Genomic DNA, 25,778 nt, shown 5'->3' on the forward strand with positions numbered 1-25,778 from the left:
CTGAGGGAATAAAACTAAAATTCAACAAGAGGAAGGAGAAGTGATTGTCCCCAGGAGGTTCCAGAAGAGGTTTCAAACCTCAGAGCAAGCCTACGCACACTGCCCAGCAGGCCTTGGTTGGAGTGGGGCCCCAAGAACTCGCCCAAATGCCAGACTTTCATTTTCCCTCCTTAACTCGGGAGATGTTTTGCGGCCACCCCACATCACGTTAATCTCACGGGCGTCTGTGTTGAGGCACTTTGTGTCCAAACAGTTTTTTGCCAGGGCTTGGGTGCAGCGGTGACCTGGCGCAGATCTGAAGTGGAGCCCAGTTCCCAACGCACACAGCCCGGTGCCTTTGTATATGTCCTGGCACTGGCCACAAACAGGGTTTTGTCAGAAGCTTCCTGAGAAAGTTGCGTTTCATTCATCTTGGCTGAAAGGAACCCTAGATGACAAATACCTCCCTCATTTAATTACAGAAACAGTCAGCAAACCCGTGGAAGAAGATTAAACCGAATGGAGAAAAGAGCAAAAGCCTCAATCATCTTCTCCCCCCTGGCATCTGGCCCGCACTTCTCACCTAGGATTTAGCAACTAGGGGCGCGCTTGGTTATACTTTCCACCTGAAAAATGGTTTATTTCTGCAGAAAAGTTAAACTCTGAGACCCCAAACCAGGTAAAGAAGGAATTGCATTTAGAGAAGAATTCATCAGTGGCTGAGAATTTCATAAAGATCCTGAAATTGGGAGGTGTATTCACATTTTTCATCTAGACTTGAATCTGCAGAGAAGTGAAATACAATGTCAGATCAAATGAAACACACACCCCCACAAAACTAACAAACTCCTTAATCATTTTCCTCAGTTGCTGGGGAGAGAAATATAGAGTTGTGTGGTTGCAAAGAACCTTTGAAATCTTTGCTTCAACCCATCGTTTTTAGAGATGAGAAAAACAGACACCCACAGAGGGGAAATACTCTGCCTTGTTCTCAAAGCCATAGAGACAGGGGTAAGCCCGGTTTCCCAGCTCCCAGAAGTGCCATTGTAGTTGTCTTCACTTTCCTATTCTCTCTGCCTGTGGGCCCTTAATGTGAAGGAGACGCACAGTTCAATAGACCCTAAACTTTCACAGAATATTCCATGGCAAGCCAGAGCTCAGAGAGAGACGCTGATGGCTGTCTTCCCATCCCACTTTGCTGGTTAAGGGTGTGTCCCCCCAGAATCTCCCAGGACCAACCATGCCCACCATGGACACTTGCTATGTTTGAGAGACTCTGGAAGCCTTGAAATAAGCTGTCTTTTCCCTGTGCTAGCAGGTCTCAGAAGAAAGACCAAGCCCTGGATCGTTGCCCCATCTCACCTGGGACTGATGGGTTAGAGCTGGTTGAAGAAAGAGAACTAAATATGAAGTCAAAAACCAATTCCATATTTCCTGTACTGACCTCGCATGGCTTATGTCACCTTTCTGGGCCACGGTTTCTTTAGTTGTAAAATGGATAGTAAATCCTACTTCAAAGAACTAAGGGACTCTAAGACTCACTGACAGCCTAGATGTTTGGAAGCTTCACGATTATAAAGAAGATGGGACAGTATTGAGAAAATCCTACCAAATTTTGCCTCTTGGCACTTGGAACCTTGCTTCATAAAATTACAACTGCCCTGAAAAATAATAGACATACTTTTCCCTCTCCCTTCCACAGTCTGTTAGGGCTTCTACCAATCAGAAAATTGGACAGCTATGCCTCTAGTCACAGTTGCTGTTCTTTGAGGCAACCAAGATGCTTTTTTCTAAATTCAAACAGAGCTATAAATTCCTAGAAAAAGCTAGATAGGAGTGGACAGGAGGGCACAAGAAACCTCTCAAGTAAAGCTTTATAGGAAAGAAAATATATAGAAAAGAAAATCCCTGGCAGCAATGCATGACAGGAATTTAATGTATCGTGCTGATCCACAGTATCAGAAAATTAGCTGCTCATTAATACAGAACTGTGTAAGGTGGGAGCATACTAGACACCAAAATCTGTGCTTGAATATTCCTTCTCCAGTTTTCTGAGAAAAAAAATACTCAATTATAATGTAAACAGACAGAAAACAGGGCCAAGGGCAATCCATATATTGTCTTTTGATAGGCCACCTCTGAAAATACCTGCCTTGCTTTTGAGGATGAGTACACTGAAAACACCTAACATTCAGCCTTTGCAAAAGTACCACAAAAATAATAAAAGGTGCACAATACCCAGAAGTAGAGGTAGAGTCCAGCTCTGAAGATGAGCTGTTCTAGGATAAAGAAAGAAACTTTACAAAGACTTTTGGCACGCTCAATCATATGCAGAAAAGACATGGTCTCCATGAAACATGAGATAAGAGGATGGGACAAAAAGGGTTATGATCATAAAAAAATTACTAGGAAATGGAAGAAGTCAATAACAATAAAAGTATGTTAAGGACAGTAACACTAAGACTGAGGCTGCTGAAAAGCAAATCAGCAAACCCACCAAACAAAGAACTTAAATGGCTAATGTGTCTGTACAGCTGCTCAACCACATCGCAGTCAGAGGGCTGCAAAATCAATTAATAATGAAGTGCTACCTTATCCCTGAAAGTTGAACAAAAATGTAGGAAGTCAGATAATACCAAATATTGGTCAATATGTGAAGAAATGAGAACCCTGGTGCTCTGCCGCTATGACTGTGGATGATACGGCCATTTTACCAGAAATTAATGAAACTGAATATGCACATATCCTGTAATAGAAGAGATAGAATAAAATAAGATGGTCTTCCAGAATGCAGAGGACAAGGACCAAGAGATGAAATCATGGAAAAAATATGACAGATATGGATTTGGGAAATGAAAGACAACACATAGATAATCAGGTATTCCAGTGGAGAGGCTAGAATATATATGAATATTAATGTAATATAAATATAATAAATGCCTAGTATTATATTTTATATATAAATGCACACACATATATGTGTGTGTGTGTAAATATATATATATATATATGTATATATATATATATATTTTTTTTTTTAGTTAAAAGACTTGAGGGTATAGATTGAAGGACTCCCTGTGTTCCAGATAAAATCAAGAGTGCCACACCCACATCTATTTAGGCAAATTTTTTGAATTCTAAGAATAAAGAAAAAAAATCCTTCAGGCATCCAGAGAAAATCAGATACCTACAAATGAACAAGAATCAAAATATCCCCGGATTTCTCTGCTGCATCACTTTGTAGTTTCAAAGGGAAAAAATGGTAGCCCAAGAATTTTATATCCAGATAAATTCTACCATGTGTCAAAGCAACAGAGGCTCATCCTAAGCAAATTTTCAACCCTTTACCCTTCTTCACAATATGAAAAGATGTTCTAACAGGTTAAGACAAGAAGCAAGATTAATATATTCAGAATGGAGAAGTCTGAATACCAAAAGGAACAAAAGGAAACATTAAAAAAAAAAAAAAGAATAAGACTGCCAACAAGATGATGAAAGCAAGACCAAGTATTTATTGCAGCAATAAGCATATATTTTAAAATCCATTCATGTACTCATTTCAAGAAGTATACTTAAAAACAATCTTAATGGAATACAAATAAAAGGAGAATCAGAGCTATGGCAGGCAAATGCAAGCAAAAAATAAAGGTTTCAATATTAATATCATATACACTACCAAACGTAAGGTAGATAGCTAGTGGGAAGCAGCTGCATAGCACAGGGAGATCAGCTCAGTGCTTTGTGACCGCCTGGAGCGGTGGGATAGGGAGGGTGGGAGGGAGGGAGATGCAAGAGGGAAGAGATATGGGAACATATGTATATGTATAACTGATTCACTTTGTTATAAAGCAGAAACTAACACACCATTTTAAAGCAATTATACTCCAATAATGATGTAAAAAATTTTTTAAAAAAATTAATATCAAGTGAGATACTAATTCAGTATTAATATTGAGCAAGATATTTTATGAAACAGCAATAAAATGACAAACAGGGTTATTTTACCTTGATAAATATTTTAATTCTCAGTTCATTCAATGATTATCTATTAAGTACCTGCTGTTTGCACTAGGGAAGTATATACATTGCTGAAAAATAAAGATGTAATGAACACTTATCCTCAAAACAACATAAAATCAAGGCATATAAAGCAAAAAATTTGAATAACATGGAGAAATTGTCAGAGACAATAGAGAAAAACTTAACATACCTCTCAGTCTTTGATAAGTCAAGTAAGCAAAAATACAAAACATGTGTTAATAATGTAATTGGTTAGCTGGATTATATCTTTTATACATCAGAAGTCTGATAAAGAATTTTATAGCTTACAACTAGAGACTGCATCTGTTTTTCTGGCCGACATGGGACTTTCACAAAAATTGATTGTATAATAGGCCACCAAAAAAAAAAACCTCAATAAATTCCGAAAGCAGACACCGTACACACCAAATTCTCAAAACAATGCAATAAAACTAGAAATGATAACAAAATTGTAAAATAAAAAGTACTCTCTGAAATAAATAATCCTTGCTTAGGGATTAACTTGAAGCCTCAATCACAGTCTGTTTAGAAATGAACTTGGTTGTGTGAAATAAGGCAGGAGAGCCCAGAAAGATTGGGTCTTCGAATTAGGGCGCTGATGCTAACAGGGCTGTTGTTGCAGATGCTGGGTGACTGTGCTGGGGGAGGGAGGCCTGGCAAGCTCATAGGATGCAGGGGACAGCCATCAGAGGGAGAGAGAGCACTGGTCTTAGAGTCCTTTAGGCCTGGATTTGAATTCTGCTTTTACCTCTTATTGACTTTGGTGGGTATCTCAATAGCCTTCCATTTCTGGGCCTTGGTCTGCATATTCAAAACTAGGGCTGTTGAGCTGCATCAGTGGTTCTCAACCTTCACTGGGCCTTGTAATCACCTTGGGAAGTTTTTAAATTATACTGATGCCTGGGCTCTATGCCCAGAGATTCTGATTCACTTGGTTTGGAGTGGGACCAAGTCATCAATATTTTAAAAAATATCCCCATGTGATTCCAACATGTAGCCAGAGTAGAGAACTCCAGAGTAGATGATTTCTCAGGTTTCTCCAGTTCTGAAGTTCAGCAGTGCTACCTGGCACCTGCAGTCTTTGTCCAGTGGAAGAAAGGTTTAGGAGGCTAAAGCTAGAGGAACAGTGGCGCAAAGCAATCTAATCAAAGTGTGCATTATCTCAAATGGTGCAGAAAATGTCAGTGCCAGTTAATATTTTGCACCCAACATGATTTAGACCCGGGGCATATATTGTACTCCAAGCCCATTGTAAACACAATGGGCCATTTATTCACTGAACAGTAACCACTCTAATTACCTATAGGGCAAACATATGAGGTTGTTCAAGCAACAATTAATTGTGGACCTGGAACTAATGGGACAATAGCAGCAAAGTATCAACCAGAGTGTGATTCAGAAATCACATCAGAAAACCATAATTTTCCAAATTGTATCAGATAAGCATTTTGGGGGATGCAATTGCACATATACCAATCCCAGGTCCTAAAATAGTTGCTGCCTGATTTTTCTAATAGCTCCTTCTTACACAAGCCATAGGAAGCTGGAAGTGTTATTTTAATCTTGAGAGAGGAATAAGACGCTAGGTTTGAGCAGACTGTAGAAAGCTTCTATTTCTTACACTCGCTGTGCGACCTAAGTATCACCTTCAGGCAGGGGTGCTGACCTTGTTTGGTTCTAGGATTCTCTTTGTGAATCTGATGGAAACCATGGATCCTCTTTTCAGAAAAATGTGTGTCTGTATGCACATACATGCCCACACAAGCTTTTCCATACAGTTTTTAAGGAGTTTTCAGACACTTTGCAGCCCCTCTGCATTCTTGCTAGGCCATAGCCTCCGTTTGCACACCTCTAGACACAGGGATCTCGCTACTTCCAACAGCAGGCCTTCCCTTGCTGGACAGCTCTGGATTTGAGTGTCCACAATATGTCCAGCTGGGATTTTCCTCTCTCATTGGGCCTTATTCTACCCAGAATGTTTTTTTAACAGTTGATCTATCCTTGACCTTTACCAGTCTTGGGATGATGTCCTGTCTCTGTGGGGATCTTAGAAATTGGTTCCTGTAGGTGCTCTCTAGCTCCAGGTGACAGCTGATGGGTTGTTGTATGTTCAGCTCCAACAGACAGGACCTGCTGAGACTGCTGAGTGGATGCAGGAGATCCAGGGATCCTAGGTAGTGGCCATCTACCATCTGAGACAGATCAGGGAAAGGGACAAGATCTCCACTGCCCTGCTCTGCTAAAGTCTTGGGGGGGAAAGAAGTGCTTCCTCAGGTGACAGGAGGAGCAGTAAAGCAACTTCAGCTGGGGCCTGAGGGTGCCAGGATGTTACTTCCCTGGATGTTAAAGTTGGACTCTGAGATGTATTGGATCTAGAGCTGCTGAGACAGCAAGGGTGGGGAAGGAAGGCCGGTGGCAGCAAAGAGGGATCTTGCTCAGCCGTGCCCTCTCTGGATCAGAGATTTAAATGAAACAAGAGAAGGAAGGAAATACTATGTTTTAAAAATAGTATTGGGACTTCCCTGGCGGTCTAGTGGTAAGGACTCCGAGCTTTCACTACTGAGGGCACGGGTTCAATCCTTGGTCAGGGAACTAAGATCCCGCAAGCTGTGCAGTGCGGCCAGAAATAAAATAAAATAAAATTGTATTTATGTATTTTGAGCACAAAGTTTGGTGAATGAAGCATACTGAATAAGGTTAGATAAAGTAGCATTAACTAGTGATGTACAGACATAACCACAATAGCGGTCACAAAATTCTGGAGCTATCAGTACCCAACAACAAAAAAATTACTATACAAGAGTTTATTAAATACTTGCTAGACACATGAAAAACAAAACAATTTGTCAGGGACCACAGGATCTTATAAAGCCTAACGGCCAACCAAGTTAGCCTGTTCTTGAACGTGTGCTGGAAGGCGCTCGTCACATGCAGGTACTGGATCTCCTCCGGCCTCTCACACCAGGCGACAAACCCGTGAGGACAGACAGGGGAGGATGATGGACTAGAAGGAACCATGGAGGAGTTCTTTTATAATCTCAGAGTGGGAAAGGCCTTTCTAAATATTGGCATAAAACCCGAAGACAGAAAGAAAAAAAATTAATTCAGCCACATGAAAAAAAAAATACTTCTATATGGCAAAAGACACCATGAGAAACAGCAAAAGAAAAAGTACAAACTGGGGGAGAATTAGCAACTTATATCACAAAGGGTTAATCTCCCTACTATAAAGGATCACTAATCAATAAGTGATTGCTACTAATCAATAAGGAAAAGACTGAGAGTACAATTGGAGAACAAGCAAAGGATGTGAACACTTTCCAGAGAGAAACTGCAAATTGCTCTTAAACATAAGAGAGATACTCAACCTCACTCATAATAAGGTGAATGCAAATCAGAACTACAAGAAGATACCATTCTTCTGCCATCACACTGCAAAGATCAAAAAATTTGATAACCGCCTTCTGTGGATGAGGCTGAGGGACAGAGAAAGCAGAGATCAGAGGAAATGTTATAGAAGAGGTGACATTTAAGCTGTGCCCTGTAGGACAGATAATTAAAATCCAATTTAGCAACTCACTGGCACTTAAAAAAAGAAGGACTAATAAAGGGAAAGATGGATAGATTTGACTACTGAGTGTAAATTAAAATATACACACACAAAATGTAAAAGCAAACAAACTGGGATATTTGCAGCAACTGTAATAGCCTGAGTTTGAATGCTGTACATATAATAGTCTTCATTAAATTCAATAAGAAAAGCATTAGAATACCACTCAAAAAATAAACAAGAGACATAAAAAAGCAGTTTCTAAAATAGGACATACAGCTAGTTATCGGCCACGTGGAAAAATGTTCAACCTTATATATAACCAATGAATGCAATATGATTCCAGTTTTTCAGTGATAAATCATTAATAAATTAGATAGAAAGATGTTTTATTTCCGTCCGTTGATAAGGGTGTGGTGAGATTGGCCCTCTAATTATAACTGTCTAGTGGGTGTGTAAATTGATGCAATCCTTTTTGGAAATAAATATCAAGTCTTTAAAAGCTCACATCCTTTATCTGGGAAATTTCACATCCTAGACTCTGTCCTACAGAAATAGCCTGTAATATAGGGGAAAAGTGCCAAGCACAAAGACGCTTGCAGAATAATATGACAATAATGACAAATTAGAAACAGTCTAAATGCCCGCAAATTAAACACGATTCAGTAAATTATGCTATGTTCATATGCTAGAATATTATGCTGCTATTAAAAAGTTTACATGTTAAGATGTTTACAAGAAGTTTTAGCAGGACGGTTAAATGCTTGTAGGATAATGTTAAGTGAGGGAATAAACAGTTCAGGTGTGTATGTAGAATGATCTCAAGAATCTTTCTTTAAAACATTGCCATGCATGGGAAAAGGATCAGAAGGAGCTAGACTACAACATTAATGATGGTTCTTTCTCCTTATTTTGCATTTTAAAAAACCTTCCCTTCAATTATAACTTGTTACTTTTGCACTAAGAAGGTTTAAAAATATTTTGCCCGTGTGTTTGTACCTCGAGTGAGAACTAAAGACCTCTGTTCCCTTAGGAAAGATCCTGGGCCCACAGCTCTGAGGTCCCCCCAGTAAAAGTGCCGTCTCTTTTGTGTTTTCAGCTGTCTTTTGCTGCCACCACGCCTGTTCTAGCAGATAAGAAAAAATACCCCTACTTCTTTCGGACCGTCCCATCAGATAACGCAGTGAATCCAGCCATCCTGAAGTTGCTGAAGCACTACCAGTGGAAGCGAGTGGGCACACTGACCCAGGACGTGCAGCGCTTCTCTGAGGTACGCTCTGCCCAGAGGCACGATCTCACCTACCTCTGGGCAAGGGGCAAGATGGCTCAATCAGGGATGGGCTCTGACACGGGGCCTTTAAGCTGTTGAGGAATTCGATTGTGCGCGGGACAGGTGAAGGCCTCCAACCTGCACAGCTCAGGAGTGGAACCTTCTTTTCCGCTGTGCCTTTTGGCTAAGTCACGTGGTCTGTTCCCTCACTGCCCCTGTAGTGTGTTGACCTATAGTGGCCGTCTAAAATCACGAGGTGCCGCCAAGAGCCTTTCTCCTGTGAGGAGGGTTTGGGGAGGAGCTGGCTTGGAATGAAGTTTCCAAAGTCACTGTGGATTGGGTGGTTTTTCTGGTTTTGTTTGTTTGTTTTAATGACTTACACGTATACATCAATACTTGGTGTTCTGGGGTTTATTGTTGCAACAATAACAGCAACAAAAAAGCCAAATTATATATAGTAAAAAAAGAAAAGGGCTGCTTTACCCAATCCCTCTAAATCCACTTTCTCTTCCAAGTGAAGTCCTGCTTTCCGTGTACTGTTTATCTGCCCAGACCTTTTTCAATATATTTAAACCCAAATGTCCTCATACTAGATAGTTTGCATTTTTCACTTTACAACAGATCTTAGAGATCTTGATTGACTTCGCTCTTATTAATGGGCCACGGTGTTGTGTCCCATGGATAGATGGTAATTTATTGAATGTTTACAGCTTTTTGATATCACAGCCAACACCTTCCCACCTAGGTGTGCATCTTCATAATAGATTTCTAGAAGTGGAATTATTGGGTCCTTTCAAATGTTGAGACAAACTGACCTCCAGAAAGGCTGTTCCAGTTTCTAGTCCCTCCAACGACAATTGAAAATTCCCATTTCCACATATCTTTACTATTAGCAAATCTTTAAGAAGTTTTCTCCACTCACCTGAGTGCAGAATGGTTTCTTGTTTTTCTTCCTAGTCTCTTTATAGTTCCTACTTTCCTATCTTCTCCTATGTGTGCTCTTGATACATGGAGCCTCCCAACAAGGTAAGACGTTCCAGGTGTGCTTAGCAGCCCAAGAGAAAATACACAGCTGTGAGCCGATTTGGGGGGAAATGTATGAGGCGGGTGTACAGGCAGACCTCAGTGAGAGGAGTCAGGGAGGACACGCCCCTTCTGCCAATGTGGGGCGGGGGATGGGCGGGGAGAGCAGAGCAGGGCTGGGAATCACAGACCTGGTTTCCACTCCAGCTCTGCACTTACCTTTCTGAAGCTCTGCCCCGTTTCTCCTTTGGGAAGGAGAGGCCACTCCATGCTTTGGCTGTGCTACCTTGGAGAAGTCACCTCACTTCTCTGAGCTGTGGTTTCCTCCCCTATAAGATGAGGACCATAACCCTTCCCATGCCTATTCCTGCAGAGTTGTTGCCAAAATCAGATGAGTCATGAATTTTGAAGAGCTTTGTAAACTATAAAGTTGATGCACAGAGAGGAATGTTTTCAGAGGCGCTTGAAAAGCAGACGTATTTGGCTCCACCATCTGCGGTCATCCAGACAAGGCCAGCTTTTCCCTGACAAAATGGTCCTGATCTTCTGTTTCCCAGTCCCTAGGGAGAGGCACAAGGGGAACTTCACCTCCAGTGGGAGTGACTCACTGCCAAACACTGGAGAGGCTTTTGCTGGAAGCCTGCCCTTTATACAGCAGCCACAAATGTTCTGAAATGAGTGTGAAACAGTTCAACGGGGAGGGTGGGGAAGGCCAGTCCTGTGGTCCCATTAACATGAGACTCTGCTGAGATTTGGAGGGACCTGCTTTTTTGCCAGGGGAGTCTTTGTCTGCCAGAGTCCGAGGGGCCCTTAGAGACAGCTCCCCCAACCTCCTCATTGTATAGAAGGGGAGACTGAGGCCCAGAGAGGAGAAGGAACAAAGTTCAGGGTTTCAAAGCACCTCCAAAGCCATGAAAGATTGTTGGCAGAGAAGTTAGGACTGAATCCTGGAGTCTGGATGCCTGGTCCAGACCTCCCATTGCTCCTTCTTTCCATCTATAACTTCCTGCAGTCACATGGGAACTACCTGTGTGTAGCCTTGGAGGTTTGAAAAACCCCAAATCTTTGGTGTAAAGAGGATAAATGATCAGCCCCAATTTGGTTGAGTGCTTTATAGATTTCCAAACACTCTCACAGCTGGTTGCCCTGTAGGGAGGGGTTATGGTTCCCATTTTACAGATGAGGAAACTGAGGTCATGGAGGGTGGGTTCCTTCTTGCCCCAGGACACTTGCTGGTAAAGAGCCCAGCCCAAGCTGGAAGCCTGACAGACTACTGGTCAGTGTTTTCTCCATTACTCTGTCCTCACTGGGGTCAGGTGTTGGCAGTTTGGTACCACATCTCTTTCCCTGCACAGCTATGTTAGAGCCCTCAGCTGGGTTTCAGGGCATCTCAGCGGGAAACCTCTTTTCTAAGGACAGGATGTTGCTTGGTGGTATTGCTGGCAGGAACCCCTCTCAATTTAAATCTCTCAGCCCAGCTGACTCCTCTCTGTGCCCAAGGGCTTTGGCATCCCTCTCCTGATGTCTGGGCTGCATCGCTGGAGTGCAGGCCCTGGAAACTCGCCAGGGGCTAACAGCTTTTAGTAAGTGCAAAGGAAACTGGATTCCTTTTACGAAACTGGTCGATCAGCAGCATCAAGCACTTCTGTTCTGGACTGGTGCACTGGAAGGAATGTCAAATGAAAGCGATCCTGAAGTTGGAGGGGACAGGGGGGAGTCAGAGGCCCAGGGTGCTGTGGCATCCACATGGGCAGTGCAGGCACAGGATGGAGGCAAGGATGAGGTGGAGATGAAGGCAGTGAGTAGGGGTGCCTGGCAGGACCAGCAGAGACAGCAAGAGGGCTGTTTGAGCCTCTTCTCCCAGCTCCAGGTTCTGTGCTCTACTAAGCCATCTTCACTAAGTTATTCTTTGCGTTCCTGATTCCATGATGCAACTAACCAGCTAAGTCCTGTTGGACACATCACTCAGTCTCTCTAGGCCTAAGTTTCCCCTTCTGTAAGATAAGGGAGTTGGGTCAGTTGACCTCTAAGATCTCTCCTAGCTCAAGGAATCTGGTGAGGGTTTAGGGAGATCTGGTCATTGACCCCGATCCTGCCACTCCCAGAGGTGTGACCATGAGAATTACTGAGCTTTGTACCTCAGTTTCTTCCTCTTGAAAATGGGGATAATAATGGTTAACTCTAAGGGTGGTTGTGAGGATTACATATGTTCAGAAAGTTAAAGTGCTAAGAGGAGTGCCTGACTCATAATAAGCACCATGCAAGGGGTGGCTGTTGTTTTTATTGTCATCTAGAGTCTGGTTCCTTAACCCATGGCTGGCTGCCATTCAGAAGCCCGGCTGTGTGGCGGGGTGTGGTGCCTGCCACGAGCACGGCTCCCCTTTCCTCCCCTCCTTCCAATTTTCTAAGGACAGGATGTTGCTTGGTGGTATTGCTGGCAGGAACCCCTCTCAATTTAAATCTCTCAGCCCAGCTGACTCCTCTCTGTGCCCAAGGGCTTTGGCATCCCTCTCCTGATGTCTGGGCTGCATCGCTGGAGTGCAGGCCCTGGAAACTCGCCAGGGGCTAACAGCTTTTAGTAAGTGCAAAGGAAACTGGATTCCTTTTACGAAACTGGTCGATCAGCAGCATCAAGCACTTCTGTTCTGGACTGGTGCACTGGAAGGAATGTCAAATGAAAGCGATCCTGAAGTTGGAGGGGACAGGGGGGAGTCAGAGGCCCAGGGTGCTGTGGCATCCACATGGGCAGTGCAGGCACAGGATGGAGGCAAGGATGAGGTGGAGATGAAGGCAGTGAGTAGGGGTGCCTGGCAGGACCAGCAGAGACAGCAAGAGGGCTGTTTGAGCCTCTTCTCCCAGCTCCAGGTTCTGTGCTCTACTAAGCCATCTTCACTAAGTTATTCTTTGCGTTCCTGATTCCATGATGCAACTAACCAGCTAAGTCCTGTTGGACACATCACTCAGTCTCTCTAGGCCTAAGTTTCCCCTTCTGTAAGATAAGGGAGTTGGGTCAGTTGACCTCTAAGATCTCTCCTAGCTCAAGGAATCTGGTGAGGGTTTAGGGAGATCTGGTCATTGACCCCGATCCTGCCACTCCCAGAGGTGTGACCATGAGAATTACTGAGCTTTGTACCTCAGTTTCTTCCTCTTGAAAATGGGGATAATAATGGTTAACTCTAAGGGTGGTTGTGAGGATTACATATGTTCAGAAAGTTAAAGTGCTAAGAGGAGTGCCTGACTCATAATAAGCACCATGCAAGGGGTGGCTGTTGTTTTTATTGTCATCTAGAGTCTGGTTCCTTAACCCATGGCTGGCTGCCATTCAGAAGCCCGGCTGTGTGGCGGGGTGTGGTGCCTGCCACGAGCACGGCTCCCCTTTCCTCCCCTCCTTCCAAGCCAGCTCAGAGACTCCCTGCCCTGTCACTGGTCCTCAGTGATATCTGAGGGCACTTCTGGGGCTGACCCTTCCACACCAGAGTCGCCCTCAAGAGTTGGGACCCGCCGAAGCCTTTGATCTATACAAGACCAAAAGGGCACCATCTGCAGAGTTTCCTCTTCAAAGCGCCTGCCCCTTCGGCCCTCCGCAGCTCTTTGAAGCCTTCTCTGCTTGCCAGGTTGCCATCTGCCCCACCAAAGGGGTTTCTGGTCACCTCCTCTCAAGTTGCCACTTACACAGCTTGGGGGACATGCCCAAAGATGAGGGCAGGGGACCCTGTGCTTGCTTCTAATCAAGGAGTCAAACTTAGTAGAATCGTCAGCAGCAGGGATGAGCTCCTTGGGGTGGCCGCAGAGACCCTTCACATCCCCTGAGGCCTCCTTCTCTGTCTCATCTCAGGCACTTCCCCCTTTGGTCCAGCCTCTTCTCCATGCTGGCTCCTCTGTGTGAGGCATCCTCCCCCACACCTGGCTCTGCCTCCCTCCCCAGGCTGGGACAGGTGTGCCGCCTCTGTGCTTCTCTCCCCTCGGACTTCACTCTGTACCAGCTCCTTGCACAGGGCAGAGAAATACCCCATCTGCTTCCTCATCGGTCACCTGCTGCCACTGGACTGGAAGGCCCCAGTGGACAAGAGCCTTTCTGTCCCTTCACCCTGTATGCTGCCTGGCGTGTCTGGGTTCACTAAGGATTTCAGTAAATCAATCTCTATCCATTAGGCCAGATTCTTAGGGGTGAATACAGTGATTTCCTTTCTGTGGCCCGTAGTCTGACTGCAGCTAGGATGGTAAGATGGGGGTGAGAGGGGTGCAGAGAAGTCTCAGTCCCTGTCATGAGTCGCTGGGGCCATGGGGAAGAAGGGATGCACTGGCAAAGTTGGGAAGTCAGATTCCCACAGAACTCAGCTCAGGTCATTCTGTCATGTATTAACTGAGTCTTGTTTTGGATGTGACATTGTTTGTTGTTGGAGGATTCTTCTAGAGATCTCAGTGGAGAGTTCTGGGCTGGCCACTGGAACCAGCAGTGACCTGGGTCCTGCCATGTGGTTCTTCTGGGTGGCGTCAGTGTTGGGCGTTGGGAATGAGCACACTGTAGTTTGTGTCTGAGTTATGTTTTTTGCTCTCTGGGATGTTCATTCTGAGTTGTCGTCACTTCAGAATCCTCTCTTCCCAGGATCGGGTAATCCCATCCTCTAAAGCAGTTCTTGCAGGATGGTCCTGGACCAGCAGCAATATCAACACCTGGGAACTTGTCCGCAGAAAATTTGAGGGCTCCACTCCAGGCCCCCTGAATCAGACCCTCTGGGGTTTGAGAATCCCTGTATTGGAGGAATGGGAAGCCTTCAACTGAGGCCACTGTGCTCCTAGGCACACTTTGTCAGAGAAAAGGGCCAGGCACACTGAGCCACCTCTGACCTCTGTCCTTGGCTTTCCTCTAGGCTGCAGAATCACCTGGGCCACGCACATACCTGCAGATCTTCTATCATTAGGAAGCAGGAGGGGACTCCTGACAGATCAGATTCTAATCCTGATGGTCCTAGTGCCCCACCCTGTGCCCCAGCTTCTATTTGAAAAACTTGCTGATGCTTTTAGGTGATTGGCTGTCGGCCCCCAAGCGAGAAACGTCCTCTCCTTCTTAAGGCGTTTACCTCCTGCTCTGTGAGAGACCTGTGGGCCAGCCAGCAGGGACTGCTCCATATTCATCTTGCCCTCTCCCAGGTAGCTATTTGTGCAGCCTTTTTGGCGCTGAGGGGAGGGCTCCATTATTTCCCAGGGTGGTATGCATATGTGATATGATTTTTGTACAGTTTTAATAGTTGTGTATTTATGTTATTATATACCAGAGGGAAAAATTACTAGCCCATCAAAACTGAACTTCATTGATGTTCTTGTTTAGAATGAAATCTTCATTTAAAAAATGAGTCTGTTTAGAGGAAAATAGTAAGCTAGCAAACACATAGATGGTGCATGTACACAGTGAAATTGCCTCTAAGAGGGTACAGGAGGGACTGAAATGTGAGGACCACTGAGATGGATGAAGCCATTTGGCTGCCTGTTCATTTAACTGGTGGGGCTGGATGAGGGGTAGGGGGTAGTACTGGCAATAGACTTTTCCTTGAAGCCCTGGTCCAGTGCAGATAGTCAATGGGAAAAACTCCAGGTCAAGATCAAGAATTGGCCCTGCAGACCTTCAGGCTTCTGAGGCCGAGATTCCATGGGACAGACTCTGAGGTTCAAGCAACACTTGTTCCTTCATGTGCATGCCCCCAGGTGGAAGTGCAGGCAACTAGCAGGTGCTCTGCCCACCCATCCCTGCAGAGTGGGAAGACCCCACCTTGGTGAGAACCACCCTCCGTCAGGGCCTGCGGTTTCCAGTCCTTCTGCCATCCTGGTGGCAGCGTGTACACATTTGGGGGCACATCCAGGGTTTCTTGTCCAGGGGTGGCTGCAGTGGCTGAGCTTTCTGAGGAAAAGGCAAGCTAAATGCCTTGGTCTGGCTCAGAGCTCTGCCCTTGGAGAGATGGCCCACTATACTCCACCCTCCACTCTAGAACAAGGAGGAGATGACGGACACATCCTCTCTAACACTCCACTGCAGGTCTTCAGAGCCAAGCACCCACCCACCTCACACACTCCAACTCTTAAAAGAAAGGAGCTGCCCTCGACCCTGCTCAGAGAGGATGGGGTGCTTGGCTGGGGTCTATGGTGCTAGCTCCAGGGCTCATGCAGGGCCTGGGTGAGTGCCACACTCACTGCTCACCAGGGCTGTGACATAAGATATATCTCCACCCAGGCTGCGTGGACCCCGGAACACAGGGGTGAGTGAGGGCCCAGAAGGAGATCCTGGAGGTCTCTGGGGGGGATCCTGGCCATCCACCTCAAAGCCCTCACCAGGGACACTTCCTGGGGCCTCCTGCACAGTCCCTGGGCCAGGTTCCCAGAGCACGAGGTGATCCCCATGAAGCAGGTGTTGCACCAGGACCGCTGGGTAGGAAAATGTAATTATGACATCATCTACTGCCATTTATGGGGCACCTGCTGTGTGCAGGCGATGACATTCAGTCGCCCAGCATGGTCCGTCTCCATTTGGAAGAACAGACTCACTCAGGAAGGATTAAGTCACTTTGCCAAGGCTTCACCAAGCGGTGGCAGGTATAGGTGTGAACCCAGGTTTGTACCTCCCCTTGTGGAGAGAAGGAGGCCGCGGGCCTGGGCCAGTATCCCCCATGCATCCTGCCCAACACTCACCACAGGAGCAAGGAGGTAAGTATCTGGTCCAAGCAACCCATGTCTCAAGCAGAGCTCCTCACAGTCCCCTGGAGGTTTTGCTGTGGGATTCTGCGTTTAAGTCTTATGATCTTCCCAGATCCCAAGTCTCAGAGCCCAGCACTGTCCTTCCACACCTGCTCCTACCAAGGTGTCCCAGGGGACTTTGTTTCAGCCTTGGCTGAGCTTGGCTAACAAGGCGGCGCATCTTGTCATGTGTGGGTCCCCAGAGCTATTCTGGTAATTCTGGCTGCAGTTTCTCCCCAAGGCCCATCTGCCAGGCTTGGGTAATGCCAGGGCTATGTGAGCAAAGGAGTAGAGTTGGAAGGTATGTGGAACCTTCAGGAAATTGTAAGCAGTTAGCGCTGGACAGTTTGGTGTGTAGGGCGAGAAGGGGAGAATGGGTTGGGGGAAGGAATGGTGAAGGCCCCACATGCCTCCATGTTTGGACTTCATCTGTCAGCAGTAGGAAACAGGGAGCCACAGAAGGTTTCAAATCGGCGGTGAGAGATGGTAGCAATCTTGAAGGCTGATTGGGACGAGCAGACTAGAGTCTGGGAAACCAGCCAGAAGGTTACTGCAGGAATTCAAAAGAAAAATACTAAGATTGTAGTTCATTTCTTACATAAAAAGTTTAAGTTCTCTTTGTTATTATTTTTTGCTTCTTTGATTTAAAATACTCATTATTGTTTTCTAACCATAATATTGATATATACTCAATGCAGAAAACTTGGAAAACACAGAAGAACAAAAAGGAAAATTAAAAATTGGCCATAACTACCCAGTGAAAGGTCAATGTTAACATCTATAGGCATATGTCTTTACAGTTTTTTCAATACATATGAGTGAACTTGCATAAATGAATACATGCTCTTACTATAGAAACGGCTTCTTTAATTTAGCAACCCAATGGGAATGTTTTCCCCGGCCAGCAGATATTCTCCACCACCGTGACTCATAATGGCCTCTCAACTGTGGGCCTGGTGACCCCATGAACTGTCCCTGCCTTGGCCACAGCCTGATGTGTTTGGGGCTGCTTTTCTCCAGTCTTCTTTATCCCTGTGATCTGTTCCCTTCCTTTCTGTCTTCCAGTATAGTTCTGCAGGTAGTCTGTCGTTTGATGGTCTTCTTAATCATTTTCCAGAACTGTTAGAGATTTTTTTTTGTTTTTAATCTTTGACATTTTGAGGCATCTGGGATGGTACAGGAGGTATTCTCTGTTGCTGTTTTTTTCCAATAGCTGTTGAAAACTAAATATGGAGCTAGTTGCAAATTTTTCCTGATTACAAACAACAATGCAGTAAATCCATACTTGTATTTTTGTGTGAACATCTCTGATTATATTTCAAGGATAAATTCCTAGAAATAATGTGTGCACATTTTGGAACCTTTTGTACATGTTGCCAAAATGTCCTCCAGAAAGATCATACCAATTTAGAGTTTCTTAGCAGTATATGAGAGTACTCATTGCCAACACTGTATATTATTCTTTTTTGATCCTTGGCAATTGCTATTTTAATTTGCATTTCTTTGATTACTACTAAGATTGAATTTCTTTTTTACTAGGAATCATTCTCATTTCTGTTTCTCCTTTCATAAATTGGCTGTTCATGTTATTGGCACATGTTCCTGGTGGAGTTTTTCTTACTGATTTATAAGAGCTCTTTATAAAGTAAGGATATCCGCTCTTTGTCACAGTTATTGCAAGTATCTCCCCATGTTTCATGTGACATTCGATTTTGTTTTTTATGTTATTTGATAATATTGAAAATTTTAATATCTAATAGTCAAGTTTAAGAAGACCATTTTTTTTTCACTTTTAAGTTTAGCTTGGCATTCTCTTCCCATCCCAAGAATTTCTGTAAATTCACCTACATTTTCTTCTAGTACTTTTATTACTTCATTTTTTAATTTAACCAGAATTTCAGCATGTGGCCTGAGATATCATACCTTTCTTTCTTCTGTCCTCATAATCATTCAGTAATTCTTCTGGCATTTAATGAATGCATCTTTTCCTGACCCATTTAAAATGCCTATGCTAAATTTTATCTTTAGAAAATAACTTACTGCTTTTTTTTAGTATATACTTTCCAGTTCTGTGTAATAGAAATATAATATAAGCCACAAATGTGATTTAAAATTTTCTAGTAGCCACATTTTAAAAAGAAAAAAGAGATAGGGAAAATTAATTTTAATAATACATTTTATTTAATGCAATATACCCCAAACATTATCATTTCAACATCATTTCAAATGCAGAGGAACCACATGTGGCTAATGGCTGTTATATTAGACTGTTTCTGTGTTTTAAAAGTTTTATTCCATTGATCTAACTATCTATTCTGAAATTGGCATCCCCGTGTTTTGAATATTCTTTCTTTCTAATATAATTTTATGTGCAGTCCTGCCTTCTTTTTTCACAGTTGTCTCTATGTTCACCCATTAATTTTTGTAAGGTTCCAAAAATGCCACTGGTGTTTTTATTTGAATTTCAGTAACTCCAGAATTAATTTAGGGGACATTTGACATCTTTATAATACTGAGTCTATCCATTCATGAACAAACATCTCTCCATTCAAAATACCTTGGGTCCTTAGTAAAGCTTTGTCATTTTCTTCATGTCGATCCTTTCCATTTTATGTTAGGTTTATTTTCAAGTATTCTACATTTATTATTACTTTTGGGAATGGGATCTAATTTCCTTGACATTTTTAAAGTGGTTATTGCTAGAATATAGGAAAGCTATTAATCAGTGTATTTACATTTTTTGACTGGCCACGTTGAATTTTTATTACTTCTGGTAGTTTTTCCTCTCTTAATTCCCTCGAGTTTTCTAGATAGACAACAATACCATCTGGAGCAAGAACAAATTTGCTTTCTGTTTTCCACAGTTACACCATCTTTATCTTCACAATTTTTCATTGAGGAGGTACTACAGAGTGGTTAGAACAGAAAAACTCCCTGGATTCCAGTTCTAACTCAGCTACTTACCAGCTAGGCGAACTTGGGCAAATCATTTAATTTTTCCATATCCCTGATAATGGGAACGTACTCATATTACCTCAGATGTTGTGAGTATTAAAATAAATTAATACATATAAAGCACTTAGGTCTTAGAACAATGCCCAAAAGAGTACCCGATATATTAGCTATTATTACTGTTATTATTATTGCCTCATTTACTAAACATCCTACAGTTTTATATATATATATATATATATATATATATATAATTTATTTATTTATTTATTTATTTTTGGCTGCATTGGGTCTTTGTTGCTGTGCTTAGGCTTTCTCTAGTTGTGGCGAGCGGGGGCTTCTCTTCATTGTGGTGCGCAGGCTGTGTGCAGGCTTCTCGTCACTGTGGCTTCTCTTGTTGTGGAGCACGTGCTCTAGGCGCACGGGTTTCACTAGTTGTGTGGAGGCTCAGTAGTTTCGGCTCGCAGGCTCTAGAGCACAGGCTCAGTAGTTGTGGCGCACGGGCTTAGTTGCTCCGCGGCACGTGGGATCTTCCCAGACCAGGGCTCGAACCCTTGTCCCCTGCATTGGCAGGCAGATTCTTAACGACTGTGCCACCAGGGAAGTCCCATAGAGTTATATTTTAAAATAGTGATAATAGTGAATATTCTTGTCGTGTTCTTGCTTTAATGAGAATGCTGTTTGTAAGGTATGATGTCTGTTAGAAGAACAGATATTCCTCATCATGTTAAGGGACGTTCTATTTTTATTTATTAGGTGTTTGAACCAGATATACATGATGAAAAATCAGATGTCTTTTTAGTATCTATATAAAAAGTTATGTGGTTTTTTTCTTTGCTCTATTAGTGTGACAGTTTCCTCGTGTTCATTCTATAATGCATCATTCATTTAACACCTCTTCATTTAGTACCTAGCACACGTCGGGCACTGTTTTAGTTCCTGTGAACACATCGGTGAATGAAACAAAGTCCCCGCGCTCAAAGAGCTTGCATTCTAGAGGGGGAGACACATGATAAAAAAAAAAACAATTAAGCAAATAAATGTATAATATATCAGATAATGGTAAGTGCTAGGGAGAAAAGTGAAGTAGGGTAAGGGGAGTAGGATATGCCGTGGGGGGTGGGGTGAAGTCAAGGACAGCTTCAAAGATAAGGTGATATTTGAGTATATGCGTGCAGGCAGTGAGGGGCAAGTCATAGGATATCTGGTTGAACAGGGTTCCAGACAAAGAGAACAGCATGTGCAGAGGTCCTGATATGGGAGTGAGTCTGGTGGTGTTGGAACCACATCAGGGAGGCTATTACGGCTGGAACAGAATGGGTGAGGGGGAAGTGGAGCAGTTTTTTGTGGGGTTTGGGGGGATTTCTGGCCCTTACAAGACATTAGTGAGGACTTTGGCTTATACTTTGAGTCAGTTGAGAATCTACTGGAGAGTATTTTGGGTTTTGTTTTTATTGAGAAGCCATTCACATAACATAAAATCAACCATTTTATCCATTTTATATTTTACAAGTAAATAGTTTTGGTATGTACACAATGATGTGCAACCATAACTACTATCTAATTCCAGGACATTTTCATCACTCCAAAAAGAAATCTTATTTCCATTAGCAGTCACTCATTTCCCCCTCCCTCCAGCCCCTGACAACCACAGATCTACTTTCTATATCTACGGATTTGCCTATAATAGATTTTTTATATAAATGGCACCATAGGGATGGGAGGTAGGGGAAATGGGTGAAAGTGGTCAAAAGGTATAAACTTCCAGTTATAAAATAAATGAGTTCTGGGGATGTAATATACAGCATGGTGGCTGTAGTTAACAATACTGTTTTGTATATTTGAAAGTTACTAAGGAGAGTAGATCTTAAAACTTCTCATCACAAGAAAAAAAAATTAACTGTGTGACCTGATGGATATTAACTAAATTTACTGTGGTAATCATCTTGCAGTATATACATATATCAAATTATTATATTGTATACCTTAAATTTATACCATGTGATATGTCAATTATATCTCAAAACTAGGGAAAAAAACTAGGAAAAAAAGGAACGTAAAATATGTGGTATTTGTGCCTGGCACATTTGTGTATCTTCTTTGGAGAAATGCCTATTCAAATCCTTTGTCCAGTTTTTAATTGGGTTATTTGTCTTTTAGCTATTCAGTGTTGAGTTCTTTGTATATTCTGGATACTAGACCTTTATCAGATATATGGTTTGCAGATATTTTCTCCCATTCTGTAGGTTGCCTTTGTACTTTCTTAATGGTGTCTTTGCACAAAAGCCTTTAATTTGGTGAAGTCCATTTTATCGGTTTGGTTTTTTTGGTTGTTGTTGTTGTTTGTGCTTTTGGTTTTGTATTTAAGAAACCATTGTCTAATCCAAGGTCTTGAAGACTTAAACCTGTGTTTCCTCAAAAGAGCTTTATAGTTTAAGCTCTTACATTTAGGTCTTTTTGCATTTTCAGTTGATTTTTATATACGGTGTGAGGTAAGTGTTTTTTGTGTGAAAAGCTATCCAGTTGTCCTAGCACAGTTTGTTGAAAAGACTGTTATTTCTCCATTAAATGGTCTTGGCATCCTTGTTGAAAATCAATTGGCCATACTGGTATGGATTTATTTCTGGACTACTTGAGAGCTTTTTTAAAAGAGGGTATGATCTGACTTACATTTTAAAAGGATCACCCTAGCTGCTGAGTGGAAGGTGGTAACTTGGACTAGATAATGAAAACCAGCTGGATTCTGGGTATTTTTTTACAGTAGAGCTGACAAAGTAAATTTCTTGATGGAATGTATGTGCAGTGTGAAAAAGAATGAGTCATCAAGGATGGGGCCAAAGTTTTTGATCTGAGCAACTGGAAGGAATAAGTTGCTACTTATTAACTTGAGGAAGGATGCAAAGGAGCAACTTTTAGAAAAGGAAATCAACAGTTTAGATATGCTTATTGGATATCCAGATGGAGAGGTTGACTAGGCAGTTGGATAAATGGATCTGGAATTCACATTTACATTAAACCATATGAGCATTCCTAAAATAGACCTTTCTTTGTTATGCTGCATTATTCTTTAATCAGTTTAATTATCTAGTTTTTTTTTCTATAAACACATGTGCTAATAGTTATATTTTACTCTGATTACACCATCTTCAGTCAGGTTTAGTTGTCACAGTTATTCTAGTTTTACAACATGAATCAGAAAGCTGTAGGTTCTCTGGAACAGTTTATAGGATATACAGATTAGCTGCTCTTTGAATATCAAAGAATGAGTCTATGAAACCATCCAGGATTTTGCGTCCCCCATCCCACCCTTGATACAAGTTATCTTTTTGGCTTCTTCCATGCTTCTTGATCACTTTAGATTTATATTTCTTATGTGGATTTTAGAACTTATGTTTTCCAGAGAATAGTAAACTTGCTTAAGATTTGCAAATTTATTAGTATATATTTCAGTACAATTTTAAAAAAATTTTTGTCTTTTGTTATATGCTCTCTCATTACAGATGTTTCCCCACTTTTTTCCTTGATTAAGCCAGCTAGTTTGCTTCTTTACTGATGCAACTTGTATCGACATCTTAAATTCAGTATGCAAAAAATGGTCATATTTGTTATTTTTTCAAATTAAATTAAACCTGAATCAAGAACTCCACCTGCCAGATTTACTGGGCTCAGGATCTCTCTCTCGAAGCGTCACTCTCTTCCAAAATAGCCAACAACCTCTCACCCAGCTGGGGGAGCCTGCATTCTGAAGCCTTTTAGGGATGCTGTTGACACTGGTTGGACTGGTTATCTCCACTGATGGAGGTCCCTAGACACACTTCCAGGCATCCTCAAGCTCCTCACTAAGTTCCTTTTGGAGCCACTCCCAGGATGCAGGAACATTTTGTCAGAAATGATTTGGTCATTTTCCTCCCATGGATCCAGAACCTCTGCCGGCTTGTTCTTCTCTGATATCCATACCCCCCAAGAATCAGAGAGGGTTTCTTTTAGAAACCTACCCCTAAATGGTCCTATTCCATTTTGCTGCTCATACGCTTTAAAGCAGACACCTTTGTTGCTTCTGGGGGTCCACTTGCTTCCCCTTTAAAGATTATCCCCCTCCCAGAGATAAACAAGTTTTCCAGACATTTCCTTTACTGAAGAACATACAGCAAAAACACAAGTTAAATTTTCTGTGAAACATCCCATTATCTTTTTTTTTAACCCAAAGAACCAGCACTTGGGCTTCCCTGGTGGCGCAGTGGTTGAGAGTCCGCCTGCCGTAAAAGGAATTTTTTGCCTTAATACAAAATAATCATGACACAACATACTTGTCAACTCTACTCCCGGTAGCAAGTTTTGGCTTCTTTTCCCCACTTGGAACTAAGGTAGCAATTTAACAGAGCTTTAGTAAAAAAAAAAAAAATACAGAAAAGAACCAGCACTTGGCTTTTTATTGGCTTTGTTTCTGTTTGCCTACTTTCTAATTTATTTTCTTCTGCTTTTATCTTTATGAATACCATCCTTCTTCATTTATGTTTGTTTTTCCATATTCTTTTTCTAACTACTTGATTTGCATATATATTTTTTACTCTTTTTTAGCTGCTATCAAATGTATTTAAGCCAATAAATTTGCCTTTGATTACAGCTTTAGCCAAATCCTATACTTTCAGCTAAATAATATAGCATCCTCATTATAATAAGACTATTCTATAATTGCATTTTCAGTTTAACATGTTAGGCATCTACTTCTGTAAGTACCAATATAAAATTGCAATATCTATTGTTAGCTACAGAAATTAGCACGTTTATTTACTGGCCATCCCTCACTGCCTCTAATTTTGAATTGTTATAATTTGAGTTTTTATTTGACTTTATTCTTTTTTTATTAAAGTATAGTTGATTTACAGTGTTGCGATAGTTTCTGCTGTACAGCAAAGTGATTCGGTTATATATATACATATTTTCTTTTTCATATTTTTTCCATTTTGGTTTATTACACGATATTAATATAGTTCCCTGTGCTATACAATAGGACCTTGTTGTTTATCCATTCTATATGTAGTAGTTTGCATCTGCTGTTCCCAAACTCCCAATCCAACCCTCCCCCACCCCCTCCTCCTTAGCAGCTCTAAGTCTATTCTCTATCTTGACCTTGTTCTTTACATTGTGGATATTCTTTTTCAATTCTTATTTGGAATACTGATTTTATTTTAAAACTATATTATAATAACTATGATTTTTAAGATTCAGATCCATATTTATATGGCTTCAATTTCTATTGACATATCTTTCATGAGTTGTGTCTTTTGATTTATCTCTCTGTGGCATGCATCTTTCGGTAATATTTTTCAGGAAGGGTATATGGTTTTTCTATCTACCGTGCTGTTACATAGACTGCAGTCTCTCTCTGTTGCTTCTCCTATGAAGTATAAATTTCTATGATCATAATATTCTTCCTCGAACCTCTTTAGACATTACATCAATATTGTAATGAAATCTGATACAATCAGATTTGATCTCTTTGTAGATGTCTTTTTTTTTTTCCTCTGCTGGATGCTTGTGGGTTTCTTTCTTAATCTTTGGAATTAAAAAAGAAAATATGGCTCATGTCAGATGTTTGTCTCTTTTGTTTAAAATATGATTACTGTTTTTTATTTGAAGAATCAGTGTTTAGATTACAGAATTTTTCTTGTAATATATCTTTAATTATATTAGACTCTTTGGTTCTGGTATTTTTTTTAGAAGTATCAGTAATTTATGAGTGTGTCTCTGTCGTTTATTCTCCATGTTATTATTTTCTCTCTGGTCATTTTTATCTTAATCCTTGTTCTGTATGTTCTGAGAAAACATCTCACCATTGTATTCCACAACATCCATTAGTTTTCTACAATTAAATTCTGTCCTTTACTGCTTCTAATGTCTCTCAAAATTCTCATAATATTATTCATTTCCTGTCACTATCATCTTAGCTCTACCGGCTTTCTTTTAGTTTCAATCTCTTCTATTGCATATTCCATTCCTTACATCTTAGAGGCCAGGTTTTCTTTACCTTTCTTCAAGTACAAAACAGACTTTACTTCTGGTTCTTATAGTGAATCTTTTTAGAGGTGATGTTCTTCCCCTGTGTGCCTTCCTTGTTTGTCTCCTTTATGTTTCAGAAGATTTTCTTAGGTTACATGTGCATTTTAGTTCTTCCCTGACGTGGTATTTGCTTACTTCTTCTGGGGCCCCCTCATTGCTTTATCTGGATGCTATGAG

At 41.9% G+C, this 25,778-nt stretch overlaps 1 protein-coding gene across 1 annotated transcript in view; it reads left to right on the plus strand.

Moving 5' to 3' along the window:
• The window catches only part of GABBR2 (gamma-aminobutyric acid type B receptor subunit 2), a 370,111-nt gene that overhangs the window by 137,354 nt on the left and 206,979 nt on the right, over window positions 1–25,778 (plus strand). The window contains exon 3 of the mRNA XM_007461653.1: window positions 8,670–8,840. Within this exon, the coding sequence (XP_007461715.1) occupies window positions 8,670–8,840 (171 nt within the window). The remainder of the gene's footprint in view (window positions 1–8,669; window positions 8,841–25,778) is intronic.

Source organism: Lipotes vexillifer, unplaced genomic scaffold (genome assembly GCF_000442215.2).
Source record: "Lipotes vexillifer unplaced genomic scaffold, Lipotes_vexillifer_v1.1 scaffold809, whole genome shotgun sequence".
NCBI lineage: Eukaryota > Metazoa > Chordata > Mammalia > Artiodactyla > Lipotidae > Lipotes > Lipotes vexillifer.